The sequence below is a fragment of the Amblyraja radiata genome, chromosome 8 (genome assembly GCF_010909765.2).
Source record: "Amblyraja radiata isolate CabotCenter1 chromosome 8, sAmbRad1.1.pri, whole genome shotgun sequence".
Lineage (NCBI taxonomy): Eukaryota > Metazoa > Chordata > Chondrichthyes > Rajiformes > Rajidae > Amblyraja > Amblyraja radiata.
Window position 1 is genome coordinate 2,469,509 of NC_045963.1, and position 15,117 is coordinate 2,484,625.

At 42.3% G+C, this 15,117-nt stretch overlaps 1 protein-coding gene across 5 annotated transcripts in view; it reads left to right on the forward strand.

The window, feature by feature from the left end:
* The window catches only part of scaf8 (SR-related CTD associated factor 8), a 179,340-nt gene that overhangs the window by 49,754 nt on the left and 114,469 nt on the right, over window positions 1–15,117 (forward strand). For 4 of the 5 annotated variants that reach the window (XR_004412787.1, XR_004412788.1, XM_033025045.1 and 1 more), the window contains one exon: window positions 1,179–1,335. The exons of the other annotated variant lie outside the window; for it this stretch is intronic. Coding sequence is in view for 2 of the 4 variants with exons in the window: in XM_033025045.1 (XP_032880936.1) it covers window positions 1,179–1,335 (157 nt within the window). In the remaining 2 variants the exon portion in view is untranslated. The remainder of the gene's footprint in view (window positions 1–1,178; window positions 1,336–15,117) is intronic. 5 annotated transcript variants of the gene reach the window in all.

The following is a 15,117-nucleotide window of genomic DNA, read 5'->3' on the forward strand; positions in this document are numbered from 1 at the left end:
TTCTCAGGATCTAGGATCCCACTATGGTATTTCATATATTTTTGCATTTTCTCTCTTCTGTTCCCTTTCATCCATAAATGCCTGAATCTTATCTATTTACATCATTCCATCTGACAACCAGTTCCCCATCCTCTCAACCCATTGTGGGAAAAAAAGTATTCCTAAATTCCATAGAAACAGTATGCTAGTGAGAATTTTTCTAAATAAATTGTATCCATAAATGATTTTAAGGGTCTCCACTGAGCAAAAAGCACAGCCTACTTGATCTTTTCAATTTTTGTGATATGTTTCTGTATCTTTTCTGCACTTTGTTGAGACATGTTGGGTATCAAAGATCAGTCCGCTTAACCCATTGTATTTCCAGCAATAGTAACATACAGCAAGGATGAAAAACTATACATTTTCTACTTTTCATCCAAATCCTTTCATTGCAAGAACTAATTATATTCTAAAAAACATTGAATTAGCATTCTCGGTACTAGAAATGAACCTGGGACTTTCCTGTCGTGTGCAGCTCTGTACAACATCAGATAGTGCTTTTATTCTGTAAGGCAATAGTATGACATAAGTTGTGATGACATAATGGCAGAAATCATATATGTAGTGCAGTACTAAAATGTTCTTGCAGAGACCCAGCATTTCCCCATCCCATAAGGTCGATGACTGTGTAGAGGTCCTGGTACCTCAGCACTCAGAAACTATTTTATAGCTGGAACTTAAATTATGGCGTTAATCATGTAGAACATGCAGAACAAACCCGATAAAGTGATCAAAATTATTTTATGAGCCAGTGGACAGAGATTTTACCATATGACCAAATGGGAACTTCCCATGAAGGTCTGTATATTTTTTTACAATTCATTTCCTGATCTGATTGCTATGGGGACTCTTCATTTAGTTCTACAATGTAATGGATTTTTTAACCTGATCTTTCCCTTGTCCCATCCCCAATATCCCCCAAAATGGGAATTCCAAAAAACCTTCTGAAGGACAGGCATTGTAAACAATTATATTGATTTTTAGAGCAAGTTTCCAGGCTCCTTTAAGAACAAATTACAAAATTGAATAAGTTGTTTTAATTTCTGAAGAATTTTGCAAATATTTCAACGTGTGTAAAGTAGTCAAACTGCTGGTGGTTATTAGTGCAATCTAATGGCCGATCCGTATGTGTTTTACAGAGCAAGGTGGTACGGGTACTGAACCTGTGGCAGAAGAATGGTGTGTTCAAAAGTGAGGTCATACAGCCACTTCTGGATCTGGCAGCAGGGATTCCACCGCCCTCTGTTACCCCTGCTGCTGCCAGTACTGCAGCAACTGTGAGCAGCAACACACCAGGTAGCAATCTTGCAGCTGTAGCATAAATTAATATTTATGGGTTAAGTGAATATTAAAATAATTTGGAACTTGTATCTAACAGAATTGGCCTCTTTTGCATGCACTGGAACCATGAGTATGAACCGGAAACCAATATTTTCTATTTTTAATTTATTCAGGATGCAAGTGTCAAAGTCTAAAGTCAATTTTATTCGTCACATACACCCAAAGGTGCAGTGAAATGAATTTGCCAGCAGCGATATAACTCACAATACACAATAAGATTTAACACAAACATCCACCACAGCATTCTTCACTGTGGTGGCAGACACAAAGTTCAGTCAGTCCTCCTTGTTCACCCATGGTCGGGTCCATGAACCCTCCGCAGTCGCCGCTACAGACAGCCCGATGTATAGGCCCCCTCGTCGGGATGATTGAAACTCCGAAGTCGGGACGGTCAAACACAGCTGGCTTGGAGGTCCGGAATTGGCGCTTTCTTACCGAAGACCGTGGCTTCAGGGTGTTGTAGGCCGCAGGCCGGTGGTCGGAGCTCTTCTCCGTGGATCCCTGGCGAGGGATCCCAGGTTCCCGATGGTAAGTCCATGCCACGCCACGCCCACGGCTAGAAGCTTCACAGACCGTGGCTTCAGGATGTGACAGTCCGCGCGCCAGCGATCGGAACAGTCCTCTGGTGACCTCCGGCAAGGGTTTGTCCGCTCCGCAATGGAAAAGTCCACACTGCGTCCGCCGCTGAAACTCCGAGCCCGACTCCGGGAAAGGCAGCTCCAGTCGAGGGAGGCGACAAGGAAAAAGTCGCCTCTCCGTCGAGGAGGCGACCGAAAGCGGTTCCTCCCTTTCCCCTCCTCAATACCCCCCCACACAAGACACACCAAGAGACTAAAACAAACATTTGGACACGCTTAAAAAAAACAAAAAAAGTTGAAATAACGAACACGCTGCTGGCAGGGCAGCCGACTCGCAGCGCCCTCACCGACCCAGTGTGGCTGGATAGACAGCATTTATTGCCTGCCTTTATTTCCATATAATTATCTGCCTAAAATACAAAATTGAGATCTACTGACTGAGACAAATTAGGTTATTCTATGAATGGAGAATAGGAATAATAGAGGGTACACAAAAATGCTGGTGAAACTCAGCGGGTGCAGCAGCATCTATGGAGCGAAGAAAATAGGCAACGTATCGGGCCGAAACCCTTCTTCAGACTGAAGAAGGGTTTCGGCCCGAAACGTTGCCTATTTTCTTCGCTCCATAGATGCTGCTGCACCCGCTGAGTTTCACCAGCATTTTTGTGTACCTTTGATTTTCTAGCATCTACAGTATTGAAGTGTTGAATAATGAGATGAGGCCGTGCTGAGGCCAGACGCCAGCCCTCGGACACCTTCTCCTACTTATTCTTGGATCATGATCCCACAGATGAGCACCAGGCCATAATCCAGCAGTACATTTCTGATTTTATCACTTCTGGCTGTCTGCCTTCCATAGCCTCCAACCTTATCGTTTCCCAGCCCTACACGACTCTGCTTTACCTTCTCCCCAAAATCTACAAACAGAACTGCCCTGGCAGACCGAGTGTTTCTGCCTGCTCCTTTTCCGCTGAATCCATTTCCACATACCTTGACTCCATCTTATCCCCCTGGTCCAATCCCTCCCTACCTATGTCCTAGACACCTCACACGCCCTTCATTTCTTCAACACTTCCATTTTCCAGGCCCCCATTCCCTCATCTTTACTATGGACATACATTCACTCTACACCCCCATTCCCCACCAGGAAGGCCTGAAAGCCCTCTGTTTCTTATTCGACCGCAGAACCTGCCATTTTCCCTTACCAACACTCTCATCCGTCTAGCGCAGCTGGTCCTTGATATTAACTGGAGATTTGCTTGTTCTGAGGTCAGAAGTCCCAAGTAATGGCATCTGGTGATGGATTTATTAGAAGTAACAGCAGCAAGAAAATAGTGTTCTTAAAAATTTGTGACTACTTTTGAATCCCTAACATTTCATGGTTTTAAAGGAGGCATGGTAGGAAAATGTAAATGTTTTCCTCAAACATTTAATTCAGGAATTTTCCTTGTATAGGCAAATTCCTGGACTCTGAATGCCTGACTATGAATACCCACACATGATTGAACTGCTATATTATCAAATTCAAAATTTTGACATACAAATGTTGTTCCTATTAACTAGTTTTCTCACTCTCCTTTCTTGTGTGCTTTGGATGCCGTTGATTAAGCAGGTAAGTAAGTTTATTGGCCAAGTATTCACATACAAGGAATTTGCCTTGGTGCTCTGCCCACAAGTAACAACATAACATACAGTGACAGTTATGAATGACTCAGAAAACACTAAACAATAATAATAATAAGACATTAATGATAAAACACCATTGATCAAGCATGTGAACCAACAAAATACTAGATCAAAGGGAGGCTACAGATTTTTAACTTGAGTAGAACAACTAGTCGTGGATAAAAACAGTTTTTATGTCTGGCTGTGGCAGCTTTGACAATCCGGAGTCGCCTTCCAGAGGGAAGTGATTCAAAGAGTTTGTGGCCAGGGTGAGAGGGGTCAGAGATGATCTTACCCGCTCGCTTCCTGGCCCTTGCAGTGTACAGTTCATCAATGGAGGGAAGGTTGCAGCCAATATCCTCTCTGCTGATTGGATGATTCACTGCAGCCTCCAGGTGTCGTGCTTGGTGGCTGAGCCAAACCAGACCATGATGGAGAAGGTGAGAACAGACTCGGTGATGGCCGTGTAGAATTGGACCATCGTTACCTGTGGCAGATTGTGCTTCCTCAGCTGCCGTAGGAAGTACATCCTCTGTTGTGCCTTTTTGACTGTGGAGTCGATGGTAGCCCCCCACTTAAGGTCCTTCGAGATGATGGTTCCCAGGAACGTAAAATACTCCACAGATGTGACTGTGGTGTTGTTGATGGTGAGTGGGGTGAGGGGAGTGGGAGCTCCCCTAAAGTCTACAATCAATTCCACTGTCTTAAGAGCATTGAGCTCTAGGTTGTTACTACGGCACCAGGACGCCAGCTGTGACATTTCCTGTCTAGGCAGATTCCTCCCCATCCTGGATCAGTCCAATCAGGGTTGTGTCGTCCGCAAACCTGAGAAGCTTGACAGAGGTGTCTGTGGAGGTGTAGTCGTTGGTGTAGAGGAGAGAGTATGCAGCCTTGCGGTGCTCCTATGCTGAGCGTTTGCGGGTCCGAGATGTGCTTTCCCAGCCTCGCATGCCTCCTGTCTGTCAGGAAATTGGTGATCCACTGACAGAGGGGTTCAGGCACAGTCGACTCGGAATGTTTGGAGTATAGTAACTCTGGCACAATGATGTTGAATGCAGAGCTAAAATCAACAAATAGGATCCTCGCCTAGGTCCCCTGTAGGATGAAGTGCAGGCCCACGTTGACTGCGTCATCCACAGATCTATTGGCCCGATATGCCAACTGAAGAGGGTCCAGCAGGGAGTTTGTGATATTTTTCAGCTTGGCCCGCACAAGCCTTTCGAGTGGCTTCATGGCTATAGAGGTCAGTGCGACAGGTCTGTAGTCATTAAGACAAGAAATCCTTTTTGGGTACAGGGACAATAGTGGAGACATTGAAGCAGGCAGGGACAGTACATGTTTGCATTATATTGTAATTACAATCCAATTATAATATAATGTTGAGGTTTGGTTACCTGATGGAGTGAATTTTGTGTATTGTCCAACTTGCCTGCAAAATATGGGCAACTAAAATGATGTTAGTTAAAATTAAAGCATTTGGAATTTAAGGCAGAGTGCAGTACAAAATAGATATAATGTAATTATATTCAAATTTTGAAGGAAGCTAAGGAAAAGGAGCAAATTAATAGTATTAATATAATATCAGGGAGGGTTAGTGTGTGTGTGTGTGTGTGTGTGTGTGACGCCGCAGCCGCAACTGCGCGTTGAGGGAACGGGACCCAACCGGTCCCACTTGGTCTAGTATTTATTAATGTCTTGGATAACTCATTTGAGAGCCATTTATCCAAGTTTGCTAATGAGACAAAGATTAAAAGACGTGTTAGTAGTTTGGCCAGTAACATATAATAACAAGATATATTGACTTTTTAAGGGGGAAAAAACCTGTCGGTGCTTGAAAATATGAAAGAAAAATATAATGCTGGATTGACATCCTCAGCAGGTTAGGCAGCTTCTGTGAAAGAAAACCAGCATTAACATTATTGTTTAAGACCCTTTGACAGAACTTTGTCAGAGAAGAAGGTTTCAAATTGAATGACCCCATTTCTAACCGATGTTGATTACACCTGCCATTGTTTTGTTGCTACAAACGGTCCTCAACCGATTATGTGAGTGGATAAAACAATGGCAGGTGGAATCAACATTTTTAAAGAAATTAGGACAATAGATTTGAAACCTCCCCTTTCCAGTTTCCAAACCCAGAAAAAATGTTGTATACTTTTGAACTAGTGCTAAACTTGGATCAGTGGAATCCAAACAAATTTAGGCTTCTGTGAAGTAAAATGCATAATTGAACGAGTAAAATTTCTGATAGGAATTTTGTCTTTATATTTGATCAACTGGAATACAAAGGGAAAAAATCTGCTTATAGCTGTACAGTTCTGAGGCCATATCTGACATAAAGTTCCTAATGTAATGTACTTTAAAAAGGGTATTTTTGGCCTCTGAAAGGGGACCTTGCAAATTGGCAATCACATTAACAGTGATCAATGGGTAAATTTATAAGGAAACTAGGCCAGGTGCGGACCCGTTGAGCCCCGTCCCCAACGCAATATTAGGCCACTCATCCATAGCCCCCAGCTGAGCACGTGCGGCTGAGGGGTTCACGTTGTGACGCCTGAGATCCCCATTGTGACGACACTCCCCCAACTGTGCTTCACCATCCCTCTTCCTTGCCGTATTCTCCATTCCCCATCATCCCCAGCACCCTCCCCCTCCTCTTCACCCTTCCTCTTCTTTCCCCTCTCCTCCTCCCCTCCCCACTCCCTACCCTCAGTCACTCCCTCCCACCCTAACCCCTTACTGCTCCCTATCACCTTCCTCTCCCTGTCACCCTGCTCCCCACTCCTCACCTTCCCCCCCCCCCCACAATGAAAATCGCAATTAAAAAAATACCTCCCCCCTATCCCCCCCCCCCCCCCCCCCATTGAAAATCGTGCTTTTTCTTTAAAATAACCGAACACAATGTTAGATGTTAATGAAAACGGAAGACTTTGATTTGAACAGAGTTTTTTTGAACATCGTGATTTTTTAATGTAAAAGATATATGGGATCCCATTGTGACTTGTTTGTGAATGAAAACAGAAGAATTTGATTAAAACGTTTATTTTAAATCGTGATTTTGTTTTCTGTAAATGAGATTCGGAATCCTATTGTGACGTCATTGTAACGCGGCTGACGGGCAGGGCAAGTGGGAAAGTGGTTTGGAAAGTGATTTTTGGAAAGTTTAAAATGTCAATAATTTGTAAAATATTATCAATCTGAATAAAACTTGTTTCAGCGCTCCCTTGAGCCAATCAATCCTTCCCGGGGGTGGGCTCAACGCGACTTGACTCGACTTTTGGGTCGGCGCCGGCGCTCCCTGGATGCAATGAATCCTTCCCACGTGGAGAGGGGGCAAAAATCTCGCCCTCTCCTTGAAGCTGCTGATCCCATTGCCTCTCTGCCACCCCTCCCTCCCTCCTTTTCCTCACCCTCAGTCACTGCCTCACCTCTCTCCTTTCGCACTCCCCCAATAAAGACAATGTTTAAATAAAATGTCTTCTCCCATCCCCCACTCCATCAACTCTCATAGCTTCTGTATTGGCAGCAGAGATCACATTGTGTAATTTTCGGTTGTCGGAATGTTCACGGCACCGTTTGTAAATGAGATCCCATTGTAATTAGACGACTGAGATGCCATTGTGACAACACTGGAAGTTGCTAAAAAAAAGTCTCCCAGTCACAGGCAGTTATTATTTTCAAAGTTGGCTTTTTTTAAACTTTAAATATTAATAACTTGTGAAATATAACATGAAATGTGAAGAAACTTGATACTAACGACCACAGGAAAAAGTTGTGTAAGATTCTGCAAAAACATTTTGCGCTATTGTGTACCGTTTTGGCGTAGTTCCTTGATCTGACAGACAGACAAACAAGACGATACTTTTAATAGTGTGTGTGTATATAAATATAGATATATAGAGATAGATGGTATAAACCAAATTTGTGTTCTCTGAATATGAATGTTCAGTTTGATTGAGGATAGATAAGCAATTTTGTTTTTCTCTCTATATAATATTCTGCCCTAGGCAACATAAAAACTGTTAAGACATTTCAGGATGGAAATTAGATAGCACCACATAACGGATGATAGAATTGTGGAAGTCTGTCCAATAAAATAACAATTGATGGCGGCACAATTCATTTAAATTCTGAGTTTGATAAATCTCTATCCAACAATATTATGAACATGGCAGTAGATGTAATTGGAATATCGAGTAGCTTCAAGTGGCTGAACAGCCTTAACAGACTCAATGATTATTCTACACCAATGGGCTTGGAGAGATGTAAACTTTTGTGGTGATTGATCAAAGTTTATTCGATGAGAGAAATAAAACAACAAAAAGTGCCCTAGAACTTACCGAAATGCCATTATTATGAAGCATTGATAGTTCTTTGATAACATTTGTCATTGTCCACTAAGAGATGGTGGCGTGGAATCTTTGATGCTCAGAGCCTCAGTTTTCAATCTCATCTACAGGGCAGCATTTCTTTACCTCTGCATCTGTACTCAAGTTCTTTAAAACAACTTTTTAACTGAAGAGGGAGTGAATGGTACCAACCAAGCAGTATATAATGCTGTATAGTCTAGGTTATGTTTGTGTTTGCATTTCTCCGCCGATTACGTGTAGTTGAGGGCACCAGAGTCAATTTTGAATCAGAGAGCGAGGAGGAGAATTATGAGGATATTGCTATAACTTGAAGTTTTAACTCTGAGGAATAATTGAATACGTTAGACTTTTCAAACAGAGGTGGTTGAGTAGAGACTTAAATGCGGTGGAAGTGCTGGAACAAGGGACTGGCTTGGGTAATTTTCTGATCAGGACGATCCAATAGTCCTCGTAATAATTTTCGAAATCTCGTTGAGCCTATCCATGGTGTATGATTCTCATTCCTTTTTTTTAAGCCTATAGTAGATTATTGGTTGTTAAAGTAGGTCTTTATTATGGTCATTTATCTTTGCTATAACATTGAACTGCGTAACAAGTTGGGAGCCACTTGTTCTAATTTGATAGGTGTATTTTATAATCTTGTGAGCTCTATGCATTGCATTATTTGGATCTTTTTAACATTCTTTCCTGTTGCTTCATAAATAAACTATTCTCTGCTCTCTAATAGGCTCTGTTGCATTTCTATTGTGAATTTCCTAATTTGTTTTCTGAAGGAAAAACAAATGTGGTCACAATATTTAAAGCATTTCTGAATGGTATAAGTGCTGATAAAATAAGTAATGTAGGCCCAGTGCAAGGATATTGAAATATTCAATATATGCAATCTTTAAAAAAATATTTAAAAATATATGTTTATTATAATGGTATGGTGTGAATGCAGGCCAAACATCTGCAATGCTGTAAATATGAAAAAACATTGCAGTATTCTGTAAATCCATTTTAATTAGTCATCAAGTTCAAAAATATTACGGCATTTCACTCCTCTTCTCCTTAGGCTCTTTTGTCTCCTTTTCATTTCTAGCCTTTGTGCACACAATCTGCAAATAAAACCCAGTCTCATCTGTATACCTATCATTTGCCAGACTTTGTTGCCTCTTTTTCCAACTTTCTAACCCCTCCCCCCCCCCCCACCTACTACAATCAGTTTGATATGAAATGTCACCTATCCATGTCCTCCAGAGATGCTGCCTGCAGTGTAGTGAAGCCTTCATTCTTGAATCTTCATTTGATCCTCAAAAAAGCAGGTGTCATATAAATTTCTGATCTAGAAATAGGATGGAAGTTCTTAAAAAATGACTTGCATGGTTTTAATTTATTCCAAAGCACTCTGCAGCTTAGAAATTGATTGGGTTGTGTTGTATGATATCAGAGGCAAAATGAAACTTCAACTTGTAGCATTATGGTTTCAAAGAGAGATTACTATCAACATGAGCAACCCTTATTACCACTGTGTAGCACAATAGTTTTTCTGGTAAAGATTCTTCATAACGTTGTTGGTCGGAAGTTGCAGGATTTGGATCCAGTGATGGTGAATGAATGGATGTAGAAAGGCGAATGAATGAATGAATACGTTTATTGTCATTGCACAATACTGTGCAACGAAATTCCATTACATCTCCTCCGGTTAAAAAAAATACAAACATGACAACCTTGCTTGGAAAGGAACACTCAAGTAATGTTCAAAAGGGAACTGCAGATGCTGGAATATCGAAGGTACACAAAATTGCTGGAGGAACTCAGCGGGTGCAGCAGCATCTATGGAGCGAAGGAAATAGGCGACGTTTCGGGCCGAAACCCTCCAAGTAATGTTGTTTGCTTGGTGTTGTGAGAGTAGCCCAGATGATAAACTGCAGTGCTGTTTGCGAGTGATATAGGCTCTAGCCATGATGTGCTGAAGGGCAGCACAGTGGTAGAGCTGCTGCCTTACGGTGCCAGGGATTGATCCGGGTTCAATCCTGACTATAGAGTTTGTACTTTAAGAAGGAACTGCAGATGCTGGAAAATCGAAGGTACACAAAGCTGGAGAAACACAGCGGGTGCAGCAGCATCTATGGAGCGAAGGAAAAAGGCAACTTTTCGGGCCGAAACTTTGCCTTTTTCCTTCGCTCCATAGATGCTGCTGCACCCGCTGAGTTTCTCCAGCTTTTTTGTGTACCTATAGAGTTTGTACGTTAGCCCAGTGATTCCCAACCTGGGGTCATGGCAAATTTCAGAGGGGCCACAGAAAAATGAAGGCTTCAATGAAGGGGGCCACAGAGCTACAACCCTTTTGCCTCCTAAATTTCAGTTCTAATACATTTAAATCTATGTAGTTGAAATATTTATGATTGTGGAATATAATAAAAGAGAATATATGTGCAATTAATAGATACTGATATTTTTATGGAAGGTGTTATAATATTGAAGTACTTTATTCCGCTAATAATGTCAGGGGGGGGGCCACAGAAAAATTAAAAGATCCCAAGGGGGCCATGACCTAAAAAAGGTTGGGAACCACTGCGTTAGCCTTATGTGGGTTTTCTCCGGGTGCTCCGGTTTCCTCTTTGCCATCATTGTAAAGGATGAGTCCGAGTATATAGGAGGGTGATTGATCAACAGAATAAATGGTGCCAGAATAACAACCTTGCTCTCAGCGTCAGTAAGACCAAGGAATTGACTGTGGACTTCATCGATGGTGGAGAGAGTCAAAAGCTTCAAATTCTTGGGCGTGCATGTCTCTAAAGATCTGTCTTGGGCCCAGCACGTTGATGCAATCATAAAGAAAGCACATCAACAACTCTACTTAGAAGATTGAGAAGATTTTGTATGTCTTCGAATACGCTCTTGAACCTCTGCAGGTGTACAGTAGAGAGCATATTGACTGGTTGCTTCACAGCCTGTTTACGGCAACACGAATGCCCAGGAACACAGAAGATTGCAAAAAGCGGTGAACACTGCCCAGTCCATCATGGGTACTGACCTCCCCGCCATCGAAGGGATCGACAAGAGTTGCTGCCTCAAAGGCAGCCAGCCTCATCACCCTGGCCTTGCTCGAATTTCACTCTTGCCATCGGGAAGAAGTTACAGGAGCCTGAAAACTAATGTGGAGGTTTAGGAGCCTCTTCCTCCCGGCAACAATCAGGCTCTTAAACACTACAGCCTCCAAATAGGCTCCAAATTATATAGATTTGGGGACATTATTTTTGACTTTGCAGTACTAACTTTTTGTTGTTGTTTATGAAGGGTTTTTCGGAGTAATATGTTTACATATCTGCTGTGTTGTTGCATATAAGAATTTCATTATTCCATTTCAGGACATACAGTGGCTTGCAAAAGTATTCATACCCCTTGAACTTTTCCACATTTTGTCACGTTACAACCACAAACGTAAATGTATTTTATTGGGATTTTATGTGATAGACCAACACAAAGTGGCGCATAATTGTGAAGTGGAAGGAAAATGATACATGGTTTTCAAATTTATTTACAAATAAAAAACTGAAAAGTGTGGCGTGCGAAAGTATTCAGCCCCCCTGAGTCAATACTTTGTAGAACCACCTTTCGCTGCAATTACAGCTGCAAGTCTTTTGGGGTATGTCTCTACCGGCTTTGCACATCTAGAGACGGAAATTTTTGCCCATTCTTCTTTGCAAAATAGCTCAAGCTCAGTCAGATTGGATGGAGAGCGTCTGTGAACAGCAATTTTCAAGTCTTGCCAGAGATTCTCAATTGGATTTAGGTCTGGACTTTGACTGGGCCATTCTAACACATGAATATGCTTTGATCTAAACCATTCCATTGTAGCTCTGGCTGTATGTTTAGGGTTGTTGTCCTGCTGGAAGGTGAACCTCCGCCCCAGTCTCGGAAGTCTTTTGCAGACTAACAGGTTTTCTTCCAAGATTGCCCTGTATTTGGCTCCATCCATCTTCCCATCAACTCTGACCAGCTTCCTGTCCCTGCTGAAGAAAAGCATCCCCACAGCATGATGCTGCCACCACCATGTTTCACAGTGGGGATGGTGTGTTCAGGGTGATGTGCAGTGTTAGTTTTCCGCCACACATAGCGTTTGCATTTATGCCAAAAACTTCAATTTTGGTCTCATCTGACCAGAGCATCTTCCTCCACATGTTTGCTGTGTCCCCCACATGGCTTATGGCAAACTGCAAACGGGACTTTTATGGCTTTTTTTCAACAATGGCTTTCTTCTTGCCACTCTTCCATAAAGGCCCAATTTGTGGAGTGCACGACTAATAGTTGTCCTGTGGACAGATTCTCCCACCTGAGCTGTGGATCTCTGCAGCTCCTCCAGAGTTACCATGCTACCATGGCTGCTTCTCTGATTAATGCTCTCCTTGCCCGGCCTGTCAGTTTAGGTGGACGGCCATGTCTTGGTAGGTTTGCAGTTGTGCCATACTCTTTCCATTTTCGGATGATGGATTGAACAGTGCTCCGTGAGATGTTCAAAGCTTGGGATATTTTTTTATAACCTAACCCTGCTTTAAACCTCTCCACGACTTTATCCCTGACCTGTCTGGTGTGTTCCTTGGGCTTCATGATGCTGTTTGTTCACTAATGTTCTCTAACAAACCTCTGAGGCCTTCACAGAACAGCTGTATTTATACTGAGATTAGATTACACACAGGTGGACTCTATTTACTAATTAGGTGACTTCTGAAGGCAATTGGTTGCACTGGATTTTATTTAGGGGTATCAGAGTAAAGGGGGCTGAATACTTTTGCACGCCACACTTTTCAGTTTTTTATTTGTAAAAAAATTTGAAAACCATGTATCATTTTCCTTCCACTTCACTATTATGTGCCACTTTGTGTTGGTCTATCACATAAAAACCCAATAAAATACTTTTACGTTTGTGGTTGTAACGTGACAAAATGTGGAAAAGTTCAAGGGGTATGAATACTTTTGCAGGCCACTGTATGACAATAAAACACTTGACTCCAAAGATGTACAGGTTTTGTAGGTTAATTGGCCTTTGGGAAAATTGGAAAGATTGTCTCTAGTGTGTGGGATAGTGTTAGTGTATGGGGTGTTGGCGTGAATTTGGTTGGTCGGAGGGCCTGTTTCCATTCTGTGTCTCTAACATCTAAAGTGAATAGAATGAATGGTTTGTGCGATGGGTAGAACACCAGACAAGCAAGCTACTTTGTGCTCTATGTTGGTGTTGAGCATTTTTGACAGTCATACAATTGTACAGCATAGAAACAGGCCCTTCGGTCTATCTCTGTCTTCTTTGCTCCAAGGAAAAGAGACCCAGCCTCAAACTCTCCCCATTATTCAATCCAGATAATATCCTAGTGAATCCTTCTGCACTCTCCACCGTGCGGATCCTTAAGGTAACTTCCACTCTCCGTAGCTGCCCTAGTCCGCTTATGCTTATGGAATCTTTTGGACTTTATATTATCTGCCAAGGATATCTCCTGGTTCCCTTCCGGCCTCCTAATTTCCTCAAGTATTCTCCTATGTCCCTTCTACTTTTCAAGGAAGTTGCTTGATCCCAGCCGCCTATGCTTCCTTTTTCCTGACCAGCCCTTCAATATCTCTCGTCATCCAAATCATTTTAACAGGAACATGCTGGCCATGAATTCTTCCTATTCCTCATTTTAAATTCTCCCACTTGCCAGATATTCCTTTATCTGAAAATAAACGCTTTCAATTAACTTCTGAGTTCCTGTCTGATGCCATGGAACGTTATGATTATAACTGCTATGACAGATTATGACGGGCAGCCACGGTGGCGCAGCAGTAGAGCTGCTACCTTACAGCGCTTGCAGCTCCAGAGATCCGGTTCTATCATGACTACGGGTGCTCTCTGTACGGAGTTTGTACGTTCTCCCGTGACTGTGGGTTTTCTCCGAGATCTTCGGTTTCCTCCCACTCTACAAAGACGTACAGGTATGTAAGTTAATTGGCTTGGTGTATGTGTAAATTGTCCCTAGTGTGTGTAGGACAGTGTAAATGTGCAGGGATCGCTGGTCGATGCGGACTTGGTGGGCCGAAGGGCCTGTTTCCGTGCTGAATCTCTAAAACAAAAAATATCTGCTGTGCTGCTGCACAACAAAAAAATTATTTGTTCTCATTCGGGACATATGACAATGAAAAACTCTTGACTGTTGAATCAGTGGCCCCTCCTCTCTTACTTCTACTTGTCATGCTAGAAGCATCAGTACCGCGTAACATTATGCTGCCACTCACCCATCCCTCAATCATGTTTCTGTAACAACGGTAATATCACATTCCCATGCAGTGGACGAGGTTTGAAGATATAAACATCTGTCTCGTCTGGAACGGCTGCTGGGGTTTCTGGATGGTTGTAGGGACAGGTGTTATATCTCTTGTGGATACAGGGGAAAGTACCTGCAGAGGGGTCAGGTTGGGTGGGAATGGATGAGTGAAGCAAGGAGTTACAAAAAGAATGGTCTCTGTGGAAAGGTGGGGTGAGAAGATGTGACTAGTGGTGGGATCACATTGAAGATGGAGAAAGTGTTGGGAAATCATGTGTTGGATGCTTGTTTCTTGGTCAATGCAATATATTGAGTGCCTCGATCTTTTTTTTTATCTGTATAGTTCAAAATCATTTTGTGGATGTTCGGTTTTTCTCTAGCATATGAATTCTACAACCATGTCATGCTAGTCAATTCAATTCAAAATGATGTCTTCATTTTAGTATTGGAGACCTCTCAGATATCACTTAGTCTCACCTAGTTGAAATTATCCATGTAAGACTTTTTTGGCCTGCATCAGCTGAATTTCATTGGATAGTGATGTTTTTTTCCATATTCCATATCGCAGAATTATTTTCTGGCAAGCTCCTTATAAAGTGGCACATTTACTTCATTTGCTGAGTCATAAAGGCATTACAACTTTAAAAGTGATTTGTGAAGAATAGAATGTACATTAGAATAGGACAGGTCCATCGGCCCACAATGTCCCTCCTGAGCATAATGCGAGGATCATCTTTTATCTATCGGTGCATAATCCATATCCCTCCATTCCTTGCATATCCATGTACCTATCCAAAACCCTCTTAAATGCCACTATCGTATTTGCTGCAGCCACCAATCATGGCA